Raw genomic sequence first — 20,551 nt, 5'->3', positions numbered from 1 at the left:
CTTTTGCTTTCTTACCCTGGAATATCTGTAGTGTATTACTACTTTCCACAACTATACGTACTCCTTTTTCCTATGGGAGGGTGATGGATTCAGCCTTTTCTGCCTCTGCCAGGTGCTGTGTCTGTTACATTATTGTCCGTCTAGCTGTGCTTCTGTCTTTAATTCACACCACTTATAATTCTCTTTTCTTCCTTTCTCGTCTCTTCAAATTTGTGGTTTAGGCCTCTTCAGTTGTATGATTATCCTAAGGAGACTTGGGCATTTTTTGGCTCCTCCTTTTGCATTGTTTTTCGTTTTTCTCTTCGGCTTGTTTCCACTATGACATCAAGTGATAGTGGAAAGGCGAGAGTAACGCTGAAAAAGTTGTGAATACAAAGCAATGTCAATCTACCGAGTTGGAATCTTTCACATGCTCCACTTTTTGAGAAAAACCCTCTTTATATGACTCAAAAATATATAACCAATAACAAAAGTTACCACGTTTCTTCCATAACCATACGCCATGGCCCGTATAAACTAGCATAATTGCTTTCTTGCCTAAAAACAATAGGATGTTGTATTGGCTAGATCCAACAGTGAACTACTCCTCAAAGACAAAAAGAGAGATGTAATAGTATGCACATCGCAGGGCCGGCAAGTCTACCAACCAGAAAACATACAATGAACCTGCGTAAATGCGAAGCCTACAACTAGTACATAACAAATTTCCATTTGCATCGTGTTCCAAGGACATGGCAAGCCAATTTAGAGTCTGTCGAAGTTAATGGATTGTATATTTCAAACAGCACCTCGGACAGCCCAGTGCACTAATCTCCCAACTATATGTGTAGGAGAACTTCTCCCTTGCTTATATGCAAGAGATTGTTTTCACCACTAGAACCCTTGATCTCTTATTGTTGCACCAAGGCTCCCCTTCAGCATGGTACAATTAATTTACCAGAAGAGCTACAATTAACAACTCGGGAGGAAAAAAAAAAAAAGACAACTAACATTTTGTCGTACATTATCCTAAGTAACTTATTATCCAAGTTCAAGATGGCAATCTGTCATTAGAGAATAAGTCACTAGAAGAAAGAAAGAAACAAATACATAATGAAACAAAGTCTGGAAACAACACATGCAACGGCAAAAATTTGCCCTCCACCTCCCCAAACCCACCCAAAGAAAAAGGAATAATAATTGTTACACTAGATGATACACAGCAACTCAGAGTTCAAACTCTTTATTAATAGCTAGCTGCTGTAAGGTAGCTCAGCCAAGAGTAAAATTGATGGCATACGAGCCCTCGAGCCTCTCTATACTTTTTAGCTGTAATGTTCCCACCTCAACTGGCACTGCAACTACATAAGGCGTTATATAACAAATGCACGAGGCTAACATAGCACTAATACCTGCCGTCATTCCTTGTGAAGAACTCCCAATTGCTATATGGCTCAAGACAACCTCACTGCTGCTTCTTCATCCATTGTCCAAACAAAACCAGGCTTGTCAAACCTCGGTCCAGCCACTGATCGATATATATAAAGTTTTTCTACAGGGCAGCTTTCTGGCCTTGTATCTGGAGGACCCCTCTCATCTATGACTTCAACATTAAGCCTAGGAATCTTCTGAGCTAGCAGCTTACATGCTCCAAAACTTACTGAACAAGAAGACATCCAAAGGGATCGCATTGTCTCAAGCTTTGCAGCATTGGCCAAGAGAGCCTTGTCTCCAAAGGGACAATCTCTGATCTCCAGCTTCCGGAGGCTTTCACAGCCAGAGAGCACATGGTGGAGTCCCAAATCGCTGTCCCCAGCAAAAGCTATGGAAAGCATCTCTAACTTTTTAGCATGGGTCCCTATGTACTCAAAGACACGATCAGTAAGGAGGCCAGAAAGTGAGAGTCGCCGCAATTCTTTACAGTTCTCCACAATGGCCCCAAAACCAGCATCAAGCGGCCCAAGAGTTAAGTAATCTGGACATCGAGGCTCAATAATACACAAGCGAAAACGAATCATGTTAGGACGATTCCTAGCAATAGTAACTAATGCTGCATTTGTCATTTGGCGGCAGAAGTATAAAACAGACTGGAGCTTTGGGCAGCCATCTGAGACAGCTACAAGGCCTTGCTCTGTCAAGGTTGCATTTGGTTCAGGGGCAAAAGGATCAGAAGGAAACACCCTCAGCTCTTGAAGGTCCTTACAATTGGCAGCAAGTTCCTCAAGACCAGTATCTTCAATGTAGTCTAGGACCTGCAGTCATACTCATTGCAAGTCAAGTAAATCAACACTTAAACTTGGCACTGGAGTTTATAATGGCAAGAAAAATTATAGAACAAGTTTGGAAAAATTACTAAGTATACATGCAATTTTTTTAGCATAAAAAATCTCATTTAGATGGATTAATATGTGCATCGGGTGGGCACAAGTTTGAACAACTGAAACCCTTTCATCCAGATCACAATCAAGCATGTAAAATTTAGCTTTAACTTTCATGGAAGGTGAGTTACTTAGAAATACGGTATCAAATATTGTCACCTGGAATCTTCCTAACCAGCATAGGTGAAGTTAATCTACAGAATGAATTACTTTTTGCCTATCTAGTATTGGAATGAAATGGACCTGAATATAGCCAAATAGTTTAAGAGGATCCATAAAGCTGACACCAACTAAACTGGGATTAAGTCGTAGTTGATTGGTTGATCTGTGGCCGTTAGGAATTGGCACAAGTACGAACAAACTGTTTTTTTATTCTTCTCATAGAAATTTTGCTAAATATAATCACAGCAAGTATGATGATATTCTTAGGAGATAAAAAAAACATGTTCGCAGTTGTTGTATCAAGAAAATCAATTAACTCTTCAAAAAATTTAGAACACAAGCTAGAACATACCCACAACCGCTGCAAATTGTGACACTGACTTATGAGCTTGCCAAGGTCGGGGTTTTGACAGGTAGCATAGCTCAAATTCAAAGAGGTGAGTCTGGAGCAAACTGGATATATAGCTGGAAGGTAAGCCGGAACAATGTCCCAAAACCCAGACAAGCCTTTAAGTTGCTTGCAGCATGAAAAAGCTTCAGTCAGGTTTGAGAAGACATCAGACCGTACTTCAGCAGAGTAGGCACCTGTACCAAATTCGAACAACTGGGAAGCCCGACGAAGCAGGTTCGGAAGCTTCTCAAGGGGCAAAGCACGATTTATCCGAAGAGTCCTCAAATTAGGAGAGCGGGAAACCAGACGCTCCAAAGCTAAGAAACTGATCTCAGAAGCCAAACAGGCAATGTTAAGTGAAACAAGTGACGTGCAGCTATCAGGAAAATGGCTAAGCCAATGTCCGCTAAGGTCCTCCACTTCACTCTCTCCCAAGTCCAGTTCTCTAATATTCCTGCAATAAAACAGGAGTTACATGAGAATGCCAATCTACATAATCATTCTGCGATAAATTGAAGCACATAGCTGGACTCAGCAGGCAACAATGAATGATAAAATCGCTCAGTTGATATGAGCAAGATCAATAAGAAGGAATCAGAATCATGTTTGCCTCAAACTGACACATTTTTAAAAGTGGGATTTAACAAATCCCCATTTCCTATCCTAATACAATTAACCATTTAAACATTGAACCACAGATATACTCCATTACAAAACTCCACCCTGATTTTCAAAAGCCTCTCACGAAAGGACCAAGAAACAAACATGTGGAATTCTCCAGAGAATTCAGATAACATCCAAATCTCCAAAACTTTAAAACGAAGAAGCATTAAAGAGAAATGTTTCTTACAATTCAAAATGCAGTTACATAATGAGAGGGAAAGCAAAATATACTTAACAACAGAATCAAATTACTTGCAAATTATCCGGATTCTGCCACAAGAATTTAACCGTAAAAGAAAGCCCAACTGTTAAGTCCTATAAGAAAACCAATAAGTTCACTATTTAGTAAAGGAAGTATATGAAACTATTGACGTCTGCTCATTCAATTAAAACCTGGCAATTAATGACCAGAAGTATACCCGAAAGAAGTCGAACCGAAAAAAATTAAAATTTCAGAAATCAAAAGCCAGATGCAATATAGCAGCAAGACAGCATCAGTAACACTATTAACATGTTTTCTAACAAAAGAGTAAATTGGGAACAGTGTGAAACAAGAAAAGCCAGTTCTTCAACTGAATAAAACCAGTTATTACTTCATTTCCACTAGCTACCCAAGACAATAATTTATATTTCCTACAATATAGATTAAACAATAACAAGTAATTTCTTGTTTGGTAAGGTAAATAAATCCCCAAATTGGAACATAAACCATACAAGTAACAAATACTACCAAAACCCGACGTCTAAAACCAAAGTGCTTACTGCATTCTCCAAAAAGGTTAAGATTTAACTGCAATACACCAAATTATACTTACTCTCTCGGATCCAATTTCTAAAGCACTGTTACCATTTGAAACATGAATCATTACATTCTTTGACTAAGATTTTTTCAAAATATCTTCTAATTACTTTTAACTATAAAAAAGTGTACTAACATATACAGTGACACTTTCTATATAGTTTCTTAAAATGTCAACTTCATTCAAAAAACTTAAGGAATCATTGACCAAATAATACCCAAAAAATAGATCTAATTACCAAAGATTAAAACTTTAATCACCACTAAATACACTACAGTAAGCAGTACATAAATAGGAGGTGTAAAATAGAGAGAAGAAAATGGGTAGTGAGAGAAAAAATTACCTTAACTACACAAAATTGTACCAATACATACATTAATACTTTTAATGTAGTTCCTAAAAATGTAAAACTTCTATTGCGAAAAGCTTAAGGAATCATTAATACTCAAAATTAGATCTAAATACACAAGTAGAGCTAAACAAAGACCCAAAGATTAAAACTCTAACCACAACTAAACACACTACAACTAGCAAAACAAAAAAAAAAGAGGAAATGTATTAACTAGAGAGATAAATGGCTAGTGAGAGAAAATGGCTTCACCTGCAATTAGCGGCAATAGAAGCAAGACCATCAGTAGTAAAACCATCACAAGAAGACAAAACCAGCACCTTGAAGTTCTTAAACGATTTAGAAATCAACTCCAAGGACTCATCCGTAATTACCATACGCTTAAGCCTAATTTCCTCGAGCCAAGGGTAAGACCTAGACATAGCCACAATCCAAGGGTGCACATAAGCACCCCAACCTTCAGGGACCAGATTGAAGTCAGCAAAATGAGGCTTTCCTTTAAACTCTACAGATCTGACTTCTGGGAACCGTCGGATCATAATGCTAGGGCTCACGGCGTAGCAGTTTCCGACGAAGATTCTCCTCCGACACCAGCGTTCGATCTCGTACCATGATTTGCAGACTAAGGATACGGAGTTGCGGTCTTCGTCGGAGCTGAGGAAGGAGAACACGTGTTCTAAAACTTCTTCCGGGAATGAGTACGCCATTGTCGTACGGAGATGGGAGGGTTAAAACTGGAATTTCACTGGCTGTGTGATTTAACAGTGTTCCTGTTTTTGGTGAGGTGCTTCAGATCTGAATCGACATTAACGAGCTTAGATTTGCTCTGTGTAGAGAGAGAAGAAAAAGAGTGTGTGTGTGTGTGTGTGTACTGCAGAGAAGATAAGGTTTTATTATGTGATGATGTTGGAATTGGGGTGGGGTGGGGGTGGGGGTGTTAAGATTGGTCACTGGTGCGGTCAAAATGTAACCAGGGTTTTGTTGAGTTGAGTCGTATACTTGGTTAAAATGTTACCAGGGTTGAGGGTGCAAGGTTTACTGCCCATCAAACAAAAAAATTTACTTCGCCCTTTTGATTTATGTGAATACTTTATTTTTTTTTTAATCCAAAATGAAATATACTACAGTACTCTTGTAAATTTGAAAAAGAATTAATTTTATGCTTCTTATTTTATTTTTAATGTACAAATTTTTAGAATTACACTAATGTTATAATATATTTAAGATTAAGTTTTATAATTTATTATAGCATGTTTCAAATCATATGTTTTAAAAAATAATTCAGTTCAATGTCGATAGTATGTCACATAAATTAAAATATTTTTTTTTTTGTTATTGGTGTGTTAACGGTTGTACCATACAACAAATGTAAAATCGTGCTTAACAAGAGTAGTTTTTCCTTTTTGAATAACTTACAAAAGTAAAAAAAAATAGAAATATCAGTCGTAGTGATCTTGAAGTTGATCAGCTGTTTTAAGTTGAATCCGTATATACTAATACTTTTTGAATCATAATTTTTTGACTAGCAAACTATCTAAAATAAAATAATATTTTCTGTTCACATAGTGGAAAGTGGGTATGAAAGAAGTTGATTGAACAATAATATAAAATGTCTGTAATTTGAGTTGCATGCTTTCTACATTTATTTGAACATATTTGTTGAATATATATTCTGAAAGTAGGTTTAGAGGAGACTTGCTCTTGAATAAAGTTGAGAAATTTGCATCTTGCTCCCAAAAAGAAAATAATAATAATAATAATAATAATAGGTCAATTGATTTTGTGGCTCTTTACGAACTTATTTTTAGTTTTATCACCTCCTCTTTTTTACACGTGGGAGATTTACTTTTACACGTAAGATATTTGTCTATTACACATAAGAAATCTAAAAAGGTTATTTTTTTAATTAAAGGGATATGATGTACAAATAGCACTAATAAATACTGTTTATTTTGGGCTTTTTACAATAATAAAATTAAGAAAGTGCTTTTTTAAATTTCTTATGTGTAAATTAAATCTTTCATATGTAAGAAAAAAGATTTGGTCATAAAATTAAAAATAAGTTTGTAATAGACCATAAAACCATTTGACTCGTTATATTATTGTTAGAATTATGAACTTTTAGCTATTTTCCATCTCAATGTTTGAGAAATGCTAGGCTTGCAACTGAAGAAATGAAAGAGAATTTGTTATAACACGAATATACCGAATTATGGCCAAAGAAAAGTATCTTTTAGCGGAATTAAAAATGAAAGTGGAGTATCAAAATTCAATTGCACTAGAATTCGAAAATAGTGCAAACTGATGTTTGACTAACTTTCTTATCATTGATCTGTCCTTTGAGATGATTAATAATGTGAGAAAATTGAATAACAAAATTCTCTATACTTATAGTTTTGTAATTTTATTACCTAAATGATGTAGAGAAAGTGACAGTGAAAAAACAAATAAGAGTACCTTAAAATTCGCAAAAGAAAAGAAAAATCTAAGCATGAAAGTATAGCCCGGGGGGGGGGAGGGGGGACCTTGAGAAATGAAAAAGACAGAGGAATAGCACCAAGGCTTTTACCCGCTGTACAATTCGTGAGCCGTCGTTTTCGTTTTTTAACTCCTTCCCTGTAGTATACTGATCTTTTCGTTATATTTTTTCCCCTTTCTTTTTTTGTTTCAGCTGCTGCAAAAAAAAAACATGATTTTTGTCACACTTTTTTTCTTTTTGAAAAGTCTAACGTATTTAAAATCATTTCACTTTAACAAAGACGTACTTTCCTTTAAAAAATTTATTTAATATTTATACTTTAAAGAAATACTCTAGTATTCATAATTTCAATATTTTCTTGCATTATCATTGTATAAAAAAAATAAGCGGAATAAACATCTAAAATTATGCACTAAGGAGTCATTTGGTTTAGAAATGAGTTAATAATTAAAGGATTGTAATGTGGTGGGATTAGTAATGCACGGACTGTAATATGAGATTAATAATTTACGAATTGTAATATAGACAGGGTCGGATGTAGTGTGCTAGTGACGTGTTCACTTGAATCCATGACTTTTGACACGAAGAAAAATTTATGTATAAAAATATATTAAAATTACAAAAATAGTATGTATGAATCCATTACTTTAAAAATATAATGAGTTCAGTGCTAAAAACTTTAAAAGTTAAACCCATAGAGTTTAAATCATGGATCCGCTTCTGAATGTAGGAATTAATAATTAATGTAGGGATTAAAATATAGTATGTTTTATTTACTTTTAGAAAGAAAAAAATGATTTAATAGGTGAGGAATCCATGTATTACTAATCCTCATATTCTTATTCTATCTTTTATCCCTCATAAAATGATATATAAATTCGTGTATAACTTATGCAAGATATTAGTTATGTATATAACAAAAACACCAACCAATATTATGCATATTATGTTATATTATATACTGCTAAATTTTATGTAAGTTTCAAAATACAACCAAACAATACGTTACTAATGTGGAGCTTTATGCATGTGGTACACCATCTTTGTAGTGCAACCAAACGACCCTTAGCAATATATAAACTTTTTATATTAGGAGGTTAATTTGACAATACATAGCTTTTACTTTAACAAGCCTAATAAGATCATCTAAGCTGAATAGTGTAATTATCTTTAACTAATACTAACATACGTTAGTTTACACGTTTATTTTACCCATATATAATTATGGAAAGTGGTGAAAATGGGTGGAAGAGAATCTCATGATTCTGATTGCAGGGGCTGGATCTGATGTATCTTGTTATTGGGGACCAATTATGAATGATGTGGAAATATCATGGGATTGGTCGTCCCCTTTTTAATTCATCATAATATCATACGTGTAAATGTAATCATGGCCGTCAAATTTCTCAATTCATGATTTGCAAAGAGAGCCTTCCTTTATCCATCAGTATTTAGTCATCAGTAATTGCAATGTGTATTACTAATGACTGGATAATTAACTTGCCTTTCTAAAATCAACCCAACACCCAAAAGTTCCAATAACAGATCGGAATTGATTCATATCAATTACGATAAATTAATTCTTTTACAATATTGATATGAAAATGTCACATCCCAATCCTGGGAGGTGCGACCGGCACACGTCGCCCGATGGTCCCTAAGAACCAACATTCATTCTTATCTTTCCTTAACCATAAAGTCTGGGCCAACGAAGTATTCACGTAGTGATACTGGTAATCTAAAACATGTACAACTGACTCGCAAAAAACAACATTGACATTTTATTCATATTCATAGTTGTACCCAACAAGGTTATAACTCACGTGTGACATACAACCAAACTCTAGTCTTCAAACCTCTAAGAGTACCGAAGAAATATACATAACCAAACTCTAGTCTGCAAGCCTCTCAGAGTACCAAGGGGATATTCATATACGCGACTTGGTCGGGACAGTACCCAAAATATTCAGAACATATGCTTCAGTGCCTAGTGCCTGGTACAACATGCTATTGGGAAGGGACGTCACCGAGCCTATTTGTACCTGTGGGCACGAACACAGCGCCCCGAGAAAAGGGCGTCACTACGGAAAATGTACTAAGTATGTAAGACTAAGAAAGCATGTAAATCAGAGTCATAACATAAGAGTTATGAGCACGTGATTTCAACCTGAGTACCGAAGACAAGCCACCCGGGGCATAAACTATAGAAACTATACACTTAAAATTATGCAAGCTTTACAGTGGGTTAAGCCACTCATGGAGATTATGCACTAAATTCAATATATTATTATTTAGCCCTGCTTCATATCGTACCTGACCTCGCAGAGGACTCGGTAAAGTTTGTTTCTTTCCTCACATCGTACCTGGCCTCAATGGGGGGTCTCGGTCGTACCCAGCCACGTGAGCGTTCGGTAGCATCTTATATTACATCATTTTGTACCCGTCCTCATAGAGAGTTCGGTCGTACCTGGACGCATAAGGACTCGGTCGTACCCGGCCATACAAGGGCTCGGTAGTGTCTCACATTGTATTTCTTCTTACCTAGCTGATTAATGGTTGCACAATATGTGTCATACCCGGCTATCTATATCGCGGCTCGATAAAGTAAAATTGATACATATACATATAAGCACAATGCATGATCAAATTTCGGGAGATGTTAAGTTTAAACTCATAGTGAATTATACGTCCCGGCCTCAATATACTACTGTGAGCATCTTAAACTTTGAAAGAAATATTTCTGGCCAGAATGTACAAGAACAGAAACAATGTTATTAGGAAGGACTCAGAACTACCAAATCTTACAATGCAAAAATCCTTTAGAGGGAGAGAGAGACTTGCACCAACTCATGTCAGGAAAGAAAGTCATCGTACATACCTTGTTGGAGAACTAGCTTCACCTATAGGATGGTTAATCCTCGCCTCCAACGAATCTCCAGAATTGATTCAAAGATAATAGATATTACAGTGATGATTCTAATCTCCTTCACATTAGATCCTGCTAGATTTAGATTCACCCCTGACTTTGCCTTAAGTATGCTTGGGAATTCTAAAGAGGTATTGAGAGTATTTTGGGAGAACTAATACTGGTGATATCTTCTAGAATGAGGGAGGGGAGAGCTGCACTTTCTTATTATATACGGCAAAATACATAAGTTGGCACCTAAACTATACATCAAATTTCCGTTACACACTTTCTGAGGACATATATCATATTACACACGCAACCTTTCAAAATTGTGCCTAATACACACTACTTTTGCCACATGGAACGCGCGTGTTTAACAAAAAAATGAGTGCGTCAAACCAATGCATTATCTGTCCAAATCCTTATATAAGCACATGTGTCTAAATCTTATTTGTCCCCTTGTTTTTGTTAATTTAATAATTAAATGAAAAGAAAAAGATATCTAGGCCCTTCTTCCCCATTTGGATCCCCTGTTGTCCCCCGAATCTGGCGACAACCACAGCCTCCTCATCTCCCCCCTCTTGCATCTCCTTTAAGAAGATATCAACCATAACTCATAATGCCGGCAACGACCTCAAGCAACGAGCCGATCACTCCATTTCCAGGTCGTTAGTTTTCATTGTCAGTTCATAGTCGACGAGCTCAGATCTTCTCCGCGTGGGTGAAGCTATCAGATCTTTCTGGCAAGCTAGTGTTCTTCGTTCAAATCTGGTCTCGTTTGGTTAAAAAAAGGCAAGTGACGACGACCTCCATTTTTCGGCCACTGTTACGGTCACAAACCCATCGGTAACAGTGGCGAATCCACAACAAACAAAACAAACAAAACCTAGAAACTAAAAAATGGTGAAAATTTTATAGAGTAAGGAGAAATAGTATGGTAAAGAAGAACAAAGATGATGAAGAAAGTTCGTCTTTAAAGAAAGAAGAATTTAAGTATGGTGGCTTTCTTCTAAAGGAGAAAGAGATGAGGAAAGAGAAATTGGTTTAAGTGTTTAATCCTTTTTTTAAAGTATTAACACGTGTCATGACGTTATTGGTGCGTGACACTACGCTTATTCTCAAAAATTGGTCAAGAAAAAAGTGGTGTGTACTAGGCACAATTTTAAAAGGTATTGCGTGTGTAATATGATATATGTCCTGAGAAAGTATGTAACGGGGATTTGGGGTATAGTTCAGGAGCCAACTTATGTATTTTGCCGTTATATACTATGCCATACCTAGGAAATTCTGCTGGCTCCACATGCAAAATGGGTCGTCCCGTCCTGGTTGCAGCACCCGGCAAGACAACCGGCGTTAGCCTACTAAAACGTGTAATCCCCTTTCGACCCCACTATCTCCATATGTATCGTCGCCCGATTGGCCGCAACAGAGGTCAAACTTACCAATTTTTATTTTATGTGTGGGATGTAATAAAAAATCGATAAGAATTTATTTTATTAAATAAAGATATATTCAAAATTAAATTAAACTGATATATATTTCATATATTGAAAGAAAAAAATTAAACTTTCCCTGCCATATACAAGAACAACAACATAACCATGCGTTACCCCCTACCTTGTAAAGATAGAGAGATTGTTTCCAATACACCCTCGGTTCAGGAAAGCATAAGCACCACATTAATGAAAAGACAAACAAGAAGGGACATCACTGAGAAGCCATGTAAAAGTTACATAACAAACATCAAGATATTAAGATGACTAAAATGAAAGAAACGACATGTAGTCATAGCAACCTAATACCAACTGATTGCGAGAGTACGTACTAATACTATCGGTATGAACAATCTAGATCACCTACCTCACTACCCTAATTCTCGTCCTTCACACCTTCCTATCAAGGGTCATGTCCTTGGTCTGTTGAAATTGTATTATGTCTTGCCTAATCACCTCTCCCACTTCTTCTTTGACCTACCTCTACCTCTTCTTAGGCCATTTAATGTCAATCGCTCACACCTTCTCACCGAAGCGTCTGCGCTTCTCCTCCTCACATGTACAAATCACCTAAGACTCGCTTCTCTACCACACAGATGGGTCCAAAAAAGGGATCCAGTAAATGAGATTATGAGAATTAAATTACGTTAGAGATATGTCGTAAAATTTTGTTGTTTGTTCCTTTTTGTACCAACTATTTAGTAAATATTTTTTTTATTCTCTTTTATAATTGATAGACCTTTTAGACCTTGGTCTAAAGAATCTTTTTTAATCAAACTGAAAACTTACGAGGAAGCATTAATATTTTGTTATTGCAAATTTTAGATCACTTGTAAGCTATTGCAAATATTAGATCATAATCTAATATTTTGGTAGCTAAGTGAAAAACATTTGAACAAACATTAGCTCCAAAGTCTACGCCGTTCGAAATGAGTAATTTTCCATGCAATAACTTTTTAAAATAGAGATAAAATCTAATAACCTAAAAAGGGACATTTGCGTGAATCAATCAAATTTCTATTGGCATCGTTGTCTTGACTGTTTTATTTTGAAACTAAATCACATCACATGAGAGATGTTTGGTAGTACCATCGGATTTGTCAGTTACTTAATCATACGTAAAAGTCATCATCCGTCATTAGTTTTTGATTTGCTACCAAAAGTCCCTTTTGTCCAGCAGTCACCATCTTTAGTCATCAGTAATTAGAAATACGGATAGTTAATTACTGGATAATTAACTTGTATTCAAATTTCAAACAAAGAACCAAACACTCAAAAACTACTCCACTACTTATAAGTTTTTGGAGATTGACAAAAAAATGACACTACTCCCGAATTTGCTTTAGTCAAACTTTCTTACGAAGAATTTTTAGAAATCATTATAGGTTAGTGACTATTATTAACTTCGTATAGCTACTATATATATAATTACTTACTATAGTTATTGTTAGTTGTTATGCGATTATATTCGATGTATTCACGTTACTGTATTCATGAATACAGTAGCGCGAATACAACGAATACAGTCGCACAACTGGACTCCCCTATTAGTGCAACTGTATTCATGAATACAGTAGCGGAATTCGCCTAAAAATAGGGGAATCCAACTATTTAATAACGGAAAGAGGATCAATTAGCGTGTATCACTCCTAATTTAACTCAACAAAATCAAAATAAATTTCGCTGCTATTGTGTTGTATTTTATGTATTCGTGCGACTGTATTTATAAATACAATGAGGTAATCAAGAAATATGGTGTATTTTGTTCTATTCAATTCAATTGTATTCAATTCACAGATATTCATTATTCATTATTATACATTGTATTCAATTCATCGTATTCAATTCGACTGCATTCAAACAACAAAAAATCACAAAATACAGTGATATTCAGCTGTATTAAAGAAATACAGACCTTCAGAATACATAAATACATGCAAAAATAATGTATTTATACAAAAATATAATGTATTTGAGTGTATTTATATAAAATATAATGTATTTGTATCATTATATGTGACTAAATAGCAAAAAGAGAAGAAAGTTCGTCGGAGACAATATTTTCCGGTCAAGAAAAATATTGTATATATCGTATTAAAACTAAAAATAGAGACGAACAAAAACTCGGTCCTCAAATATTCTCCGGCGTAGCCATGGCCAGATCTGTTCACCAGCAGTCAGTGAGCCGCATGGATGCGAGTTGATAGAGAAGTTGATCTGAGAACGTAGCACGAAAGTAGCAGCGCTAATATTACTTTTTCTTCTAGTCTAGAAGTTGGGTAAGTTTAACAACAAAACGAATCCGAGATGTCAAAAAGTTTGTGTTATGTTTGAGGGAGAAGAGAGAGGGTTGAGAATTTTGCTGATAGAGAGCGAGAAGGAAGAGGGAGAGAAAGAACATAATTGTTGTATTTCATATCTCAATGATAGGGTATAAAATAAAGGAAAAGGGGCTAAATATACCCCTCTACTTTCATATATTGTCTTTATTTAACATCCGACATACTATCGGGCCAAATTTACCATACAATCAGCAAACTTTTAAAAATACCCCTTGATTTGATAAGTAATCCAAAATCTCCCAAATTTCTTTTATTTAAATCACTTGTTGTTCTTCTTGGTCCACTTTTTTTTGAAATAATTAGCATTTACCTCCTTTCTGAATTAGAGAAAAAAAATAAGAGAAAAAAATATTAAATAATACAACTGAATAAACAAAGTATAGTAAATTCTAAAAGTATTTACAACATCCCAATTTTAGCGAATTCGTTGCACCAAATGTATGAAGACTTTGCAAATATTAGTGATTGAAGTTGAAGTTCTTCGGAAACTTTACTTTGTCTAATTCAACTTTGCTTTAATTAAATGCCTACACATTGTGCACTCTTAAGTTAGTCGATCGAACTCTATACTAACAAGGCAATGACAAAATATATTTGAATATATATGTACATACATGCTGCATATAATACACAATAAATAGACCCACTAAATTCTACGGTGCGTATATGATTGAAAAATAAATAAAATTCTAAACCAATTTTATTTTTTACAAGAAGAGAAATGGGTGCATTGATAATTTTTAAAAAATTATGAATAATTTGTATAGTCTAGTAACTTTAGCATTCACATCAATAGTAATTTTTAAAAATAATAGAGCAAGAAGAACAACAAGTGATTTTAATAAGAAGAATTTAGGAGATTTTGGATTACTTAACAGATCAAATGGTATTTTTAAAAGTTTGCTGATTGTAAGGGTAAATTTGGCCTGATAATATAACGGTAGGGGTAAATTTGGCCCGATAGTATGACGGAGGTTAGATGTAGACAATATATGAAAGTAGAGGGGTATATTTAGCCTTTTTCCCTAAAATAAATATCCATTTTGCTATAAAATAGAAAAGATAGATATAAGTAATAATATTTTGAAATTGTTTTGGTTTATAATAAATAGGGTATAATAGTTTATTATAGAAGGTAAAATTTCCTTTTCTTATCTCTTCGGTTCACTTTAAGTGATTGTTTGACTTTTTTTTTTGTGATCCACAATATTTTATTTTTTCAAATATCAAGAAAGAATTAATTTTTTTTTTCCAAAGTTGTCATCGGAGTAAAGAGCATAAGAGTATTTATTGTATTTTAATGAGTAAATTAAGGTTAACATGGTCAATTATATTTTTAATTAATGCTAAAATATGTATAAAAATATTTTCTTTCAATACGTCTTTTCACTTTTATCATTGACTGGTCTTTTTCTCCTACTGTATTAATTTCACTCATTTTCCCTAGATAATCTTTCTCTAGATAATAAATAGTCAGTGGATTTGCTACACCGTGACGGGAGGTAACATTATACAAAGCTAACCAATGAAATCAAATCATTGAGCTAAGTTCCATAGCATGAACTTATTTTAGTGATGGCTATACTGCAGATTCTTTTTCTATCTCGAATTACCTTCCGTTTTTGTAAATGAGATTTATTTAATGGTATTCATATCATTGACTATACACGGACAAGTTTGTTATATTACTAATAGACCTGATTAACACGTAATAGTGATTGACAAGAAAAAACATCACGATTACCCAGCAAGCTCCTTAATTAGTTATACCTTTCATTAACACCTGCAGACTATTCAGCCTAACCATATTCAATCAGAGCTGAAAGATCGAATTAGGCAACTAAGCTATATATAAGTACTGTAAAGGTCGAAAAGGAAGGAACGTAAAAAATACTATTCATAATAATTTTATTAGGGGTCTTTGGTTGAAAATAAATTATTCCATAATTAATTATCTCGGGATTAATATTTCAGGATTGTTACCCGCTCATAGGGATAAAAAAAGTATACTATAATCCCCGGATAACTAATCTCACTCATCTCAAATTTAATCTCGTAATCAATTATCTGTTATTCCTCATACCAAACACGCCCTTAGTGCTCACTCAGAGTACATTAACATTTTCATTGTATGAACACCAATTGAAATTAACCTCCATTCACGCCTCTACTCCGTAAATATTTTCATCACACGTCAAAGGGCAACTCGTTATGAGCAAATAAAATAAGCATCTGGCTATTAGTTGCTTACCGAGGAAGATGGGCCGGGAACGGAGCAAAACTATTAGGTTAGACTACGATAAACTTAGTAATTTTTGATTAAACTCTATATTTGTATTAAAAATTTCGTTAAATATATATACATATTTAACTGCAAATCGAATAATTAAAACAAACGATATTAGTTCATGACAAATTCAGAATCTATGAACTTTCAATTTTTGCTCTGCCTCTAAAAATGACCGCCAATAATAGCATCGTCTAGGGACTCAATTTGATGACACAAGAGAGGGTTTCTCCCTAGTTAAAAGTAGGGGTGGGCATAGTTTGGGCAAATTCGAAATCCGAATTTTTTGAATTTTTGGTTTGGATTTTCAGATTACTGATTGGATTTTGGATTTTGGATTTTGGATTGGATATTGGACTTGGTACTTCGAATTTTTGGATATCCGAAAATAAAAAAAATTATAATTTATTTAGTCCATTATCCATATATCAATAGTAATAAGTTCAATATTATAACAACCCGATCGATCATTTTGTGTAATTGTGCCTGTCCCGTTTCCCCTTTTATTGCTTCACACCTGTGTGTTTATAGTTTTATGACTTGCGAGGTTGGTTAGTTTCATTCAGGGAAGCTTTCGGGTTGATTTAGACCATTTGATTCTTGACATAGAAGTTTGAATTAGAAATGTCGACAAAATTTTGACTTTTTGTGAAAATGACCCCGAAATCGTATTTTGATGGCTTTGATAGCTTCGTATCGTGAATCCGAACATGGGTGTATGCCCAGAATTAATTTTGAAAGTCCGTAGGTTGATTTGTGTTGATTTGCCGAAACTTGGTAATTAGAAGTTGAAAAGTTTGACCGTAGGTTGACTTTTAGCTATCGAACTCGAAATTTGATTTTGGGACTTGGAAAGGTCTGTTATGGTATTTGGAACTTGTCTGCAAAAATTATTGTCGTTTGGAGTTGATTTAATAGGATTCGAACGTTTAGTCGTTACTTTGGAAATTCTTGAACTTTACTTTGAAATTCATGCCTTTTAGTGTTCGATTCATAGTTTTAGATGTTATTTTTGTGTTTTGATCGCGCGAGTGAATTCGTATGATATTTATAGATTTGTGTGAATGTTTGGTTTGGAGCCCCGAGGGCTCGGATAAGTTTAGGACATGTTCCAGAGTGGTTTGGACTGAAATTACAGAAATCTGGTATCTGGTGTTCTGGTGTCGCAATTGCGACTACCTCTTCGCATTTGCTAAGGCATCAGGATTTTGCTTGGTTCACAATTACGAACTATTGTTCGCTTTTGCGATGATGGCCAGTTCGCAATTGCGATGCCTTTTCTCGCAATTGCGATAGTGCATAAGGCTTTTAGGGTTCCCAAATATGAGCCCTGGTCTGCAATTGCGAGGGTTCGCAAATACGAACCCTACGTCACAAATGCGACATCTACAACTGGTTAAAGGACTGGGAGATGGATTTTTTGAACACATTCTCTCATTTTTGAACCCCAGACTCGATAGGAGGCGATTTGCATAGGGGATTTTTACCTACAAACCTTGGGTAAGTGATTCTAATCTTTTTCTAATAATATTCCATCAACATATCTTAGATTTTAGCATCAAAATCATGTGAATCAAAGTGAAAATTTATGAAACTTTGTCAAGTTTTTGAAAAATAAGAAATTGAGTTTTGAGAGTTTATTTGGACTCGGATTTTGAAACTAATCATATATATGAGCTCGTAGGGTCATGCGTAGTCGGAATATACCATTGGGCCCGAGTTTTGATCGGGCGGACCCCGAGTTGACTTTTTGAGAAAAGTGTAAAGGTCTTAACTTTATCTATTGCAATTGCTTTTTTTCTAGTATTGTTTGATGATATTAAGTCAATTTTGATTAGATTTGAGCCGTGTGGAGGTAAACTTTAAGGGAAAAGCTATTTTTGAGTGTTGAATTGGCCTAGTTGAGGTAAGTGTCTTGCCTTGCCTAATTTTGTGTGGGGGAACTACCCCTTAGGATTGGTATTGATTTGATTCATTTGTGCTATGTGAAAACTGTGTACGCAAGGTGACGAGTGGGTACACGGATTGTACGTGGTATTTAACTGGTTGGGGCTACCTAGACTCTTTCCATGCTTTAGTTGAATTGCAATTTCATGTTCTAAATTCTCTTAGTTAATCTATTCTTACTTGTATTAGTCTATCCTTACAAGCCTTAAATGACTTCTTTAATACTTGTTGTACCTTATAATTGATAAATTGTTATCATGCTTAGTTAGGCTTGTTGCCTCTAGTAATGTTACATAAATAAACAATTTAGGATAGACTAGTTTAATATGAACTAACAAATTGGAAATAATTTCAAGATTTGCACTTGCATATTTTATCAAAATTAAGGTAAAATTTTACTTTGTTAATTTTTTTGATCTTTTGAAGTTAAATAGATAGTAGATTAATTTTTATGGATTTGAGTAGAAGATCAAATATAAAATAAAATGGAAATAAATTTAAAGATAGACATTAAAAAAATATAACACACTAAGGTAATAAACTAACTAGCTTTTCATTTAAAGAGAGAATTAACTATGCTAGCCCCCTATTTATTAGGCCCTTTAGCATTAAAAGGACATGCACGTGCACTTGCGATGAACATTGTGATGAAGAAGAAAACTACGCCAAAAGCTGTATCAAGTTTTGAACTCCCGCACATCCATAAACTTTGAACCCGCTAGACCATCTTTCCACAGGAACAACTTGTATCAAGTGGGTTCAAAGAATGTTGATAAAATATCAAAAAATTTCAACGAAGCAGATTCATTTGAACCTTCTTGATCTTACGTGGGTCCGCCCCTGACTGTGGGCCTCCTCAAGGATCAACTCTCTCAACCTATCAATATTTGGAACACAAATCCGTCCTTGAAGCCGCATAACACCATCATCACCAATCACCACCTCCTTAGCACCACCCCGCTGCACCGTGTCCTTCAACACCGACAAGTGAGGATCATCAAACTGGCGAGCCTTGATACGTTCTAACGAGGACTGTGCCACAACACAAGCAAGAACCCGGCTAGGTTCTGCAACATCCAATCTCACAAATCGATTGGTCAATGCCTGAATATCCATAGCTAATGGCCTCTCTACCACTAGTAAATATGCCAAATTGCCCATGCTCTTAGCCTTCCAACTCAATGCATCGGCCACTACATGGACCTTTTTGATGATATAATATGGTGATATCATAGTCTTTCAACAACAGTGACCATCTCCGTTGTCACAAATAAATTTCTTTCTGCTTGAACAGGTGCTGGAAACTCCGATAGTTAGTATAGACCTCACATGAAATGCCATATAAATAAAGCCTCCAAATCATCAGTGCGTGAACAATGGCTCTCAACTCTAAATCATGCACATGGTAATTCTTTTCATGAACCTTCAGCTATCGAGACACGTAGGCAATCACCCAACCATCCTGTATCAACACCGCACCAAGTCCAATACGCGACGCATCATAATACATAGTGTAAGATATAAAATTTATAGGCAATACCAACATTGGGGTTGTAGTCAATGCAGTCTTGAGCTTCTAATAGCTCAACTCACACTCGTCGGACCATCTAAAAAGAGCACCCTTCTGGGTCCAGAAGGGTCAACTTGGTCAATAGAGCTAAGATAGATGAAAACCTCTCCACGAACCGGCGATAATAACCCGCCAAACCCAAGAAACTCTGAATCTTTGTAGCTGAAGTAGGTCTAGGCCAATTATGAACTGCCTCAATCTTTTTAGGATCCACATTAATACCCTCAGAAGATACAACATGTCCCAAAAAGGCAATCGAGTCCAACCAGAACTCACACTTCGAAAACTTGGCATATAATTGACGATCCCTCAAAATCTGAAGTACGATCCGAAGATGCTGCTCATGCTCCTTTCGACTGCAGGAGTAAATCAAGATATCATCAATGAAGATGATCACAAAAGAATCCAGATAGGGATTGAACAACCGGTTCATCAAATCCATAAAGGCTACTGGCATATTAGTCAAGCCAAATGACATCACCAAAAACCATAGTGACCATATCGAGTCTAAAAAGTTATTTTAGGGATATTTGATGCCCTAATATTCACCTAATGGTATCAAGATCTCAAATCAATCTTGGAAAATATCTTGGCACCCTAAAACTGATAAAATATTCCGTCAATACTCAGCAATGGATACTTCTTCTTGATACTAACCTCGTTCAACTCCCGATAATCTATGCACATCCGCATCGATCCATTCTTCTTCTTTACAAACAACATTATCATACCCCAAAGAGAGACACTAGGTCTAATGAATCCCGTATCAAGCAAATCCTCCAATTGTTCCTTCAATTCTTTTA

General features: G+C 35.3%; 1 protein-coding gene across 1 annotated transcript; it reads right to left on the bottom strand.

Moving 5' to 3' along the window:
• Window positions 1–1,067: 1,067 nt before the first annotated feature.
• On the bottom strand, window positions 1,068–5,597 carry LOC107791833 (protein TRANSPORT INHIBITOR RESPONSE 1). Its single transcript, XM_016613973.2, has 3 exons — window positions 4,975–5,597; window positions 2,872–3,364; window positions 1,068–2,231 (listed from the first exon to the last, which is right to left on the bottom strand). The coding sequence occupies exons 1-3, from the start codon at window positions 5,427–5,429 to the stop codon at window positions 1,434–1,436; spliced, it is 1,746 nt and encodes a 581-aa protein (XP_016469459.1). The 5' UTR covers window positions 5,430–5,597; the 3' UTR covers window positions 1,068–1,433.
• Window positions 5,598–20,551: the final 14,954 nt, after the last annotated feature.

Source organism: Nicotiana tabacum, chromosome 19, assembly GCF_000715075.1.
Source record: "Nicotiana tabacum cultivar K326 chromosome 19, ASM71507v2, whole genome shotgun sequence".
In the NCBI taxonomy this organism is placed as follows: Eukaryota; Viridiplantae; Streptophyta; class Magnoliopsida; order Solanales; family Solanaceae; genus Nicotiana; species Nicotiana tabacum.
The sequence above is the reverse complement of the archived record's forward strand: the minus strand, read 5'-3'. Positions and strand labels throughout refer to the sequence as shown.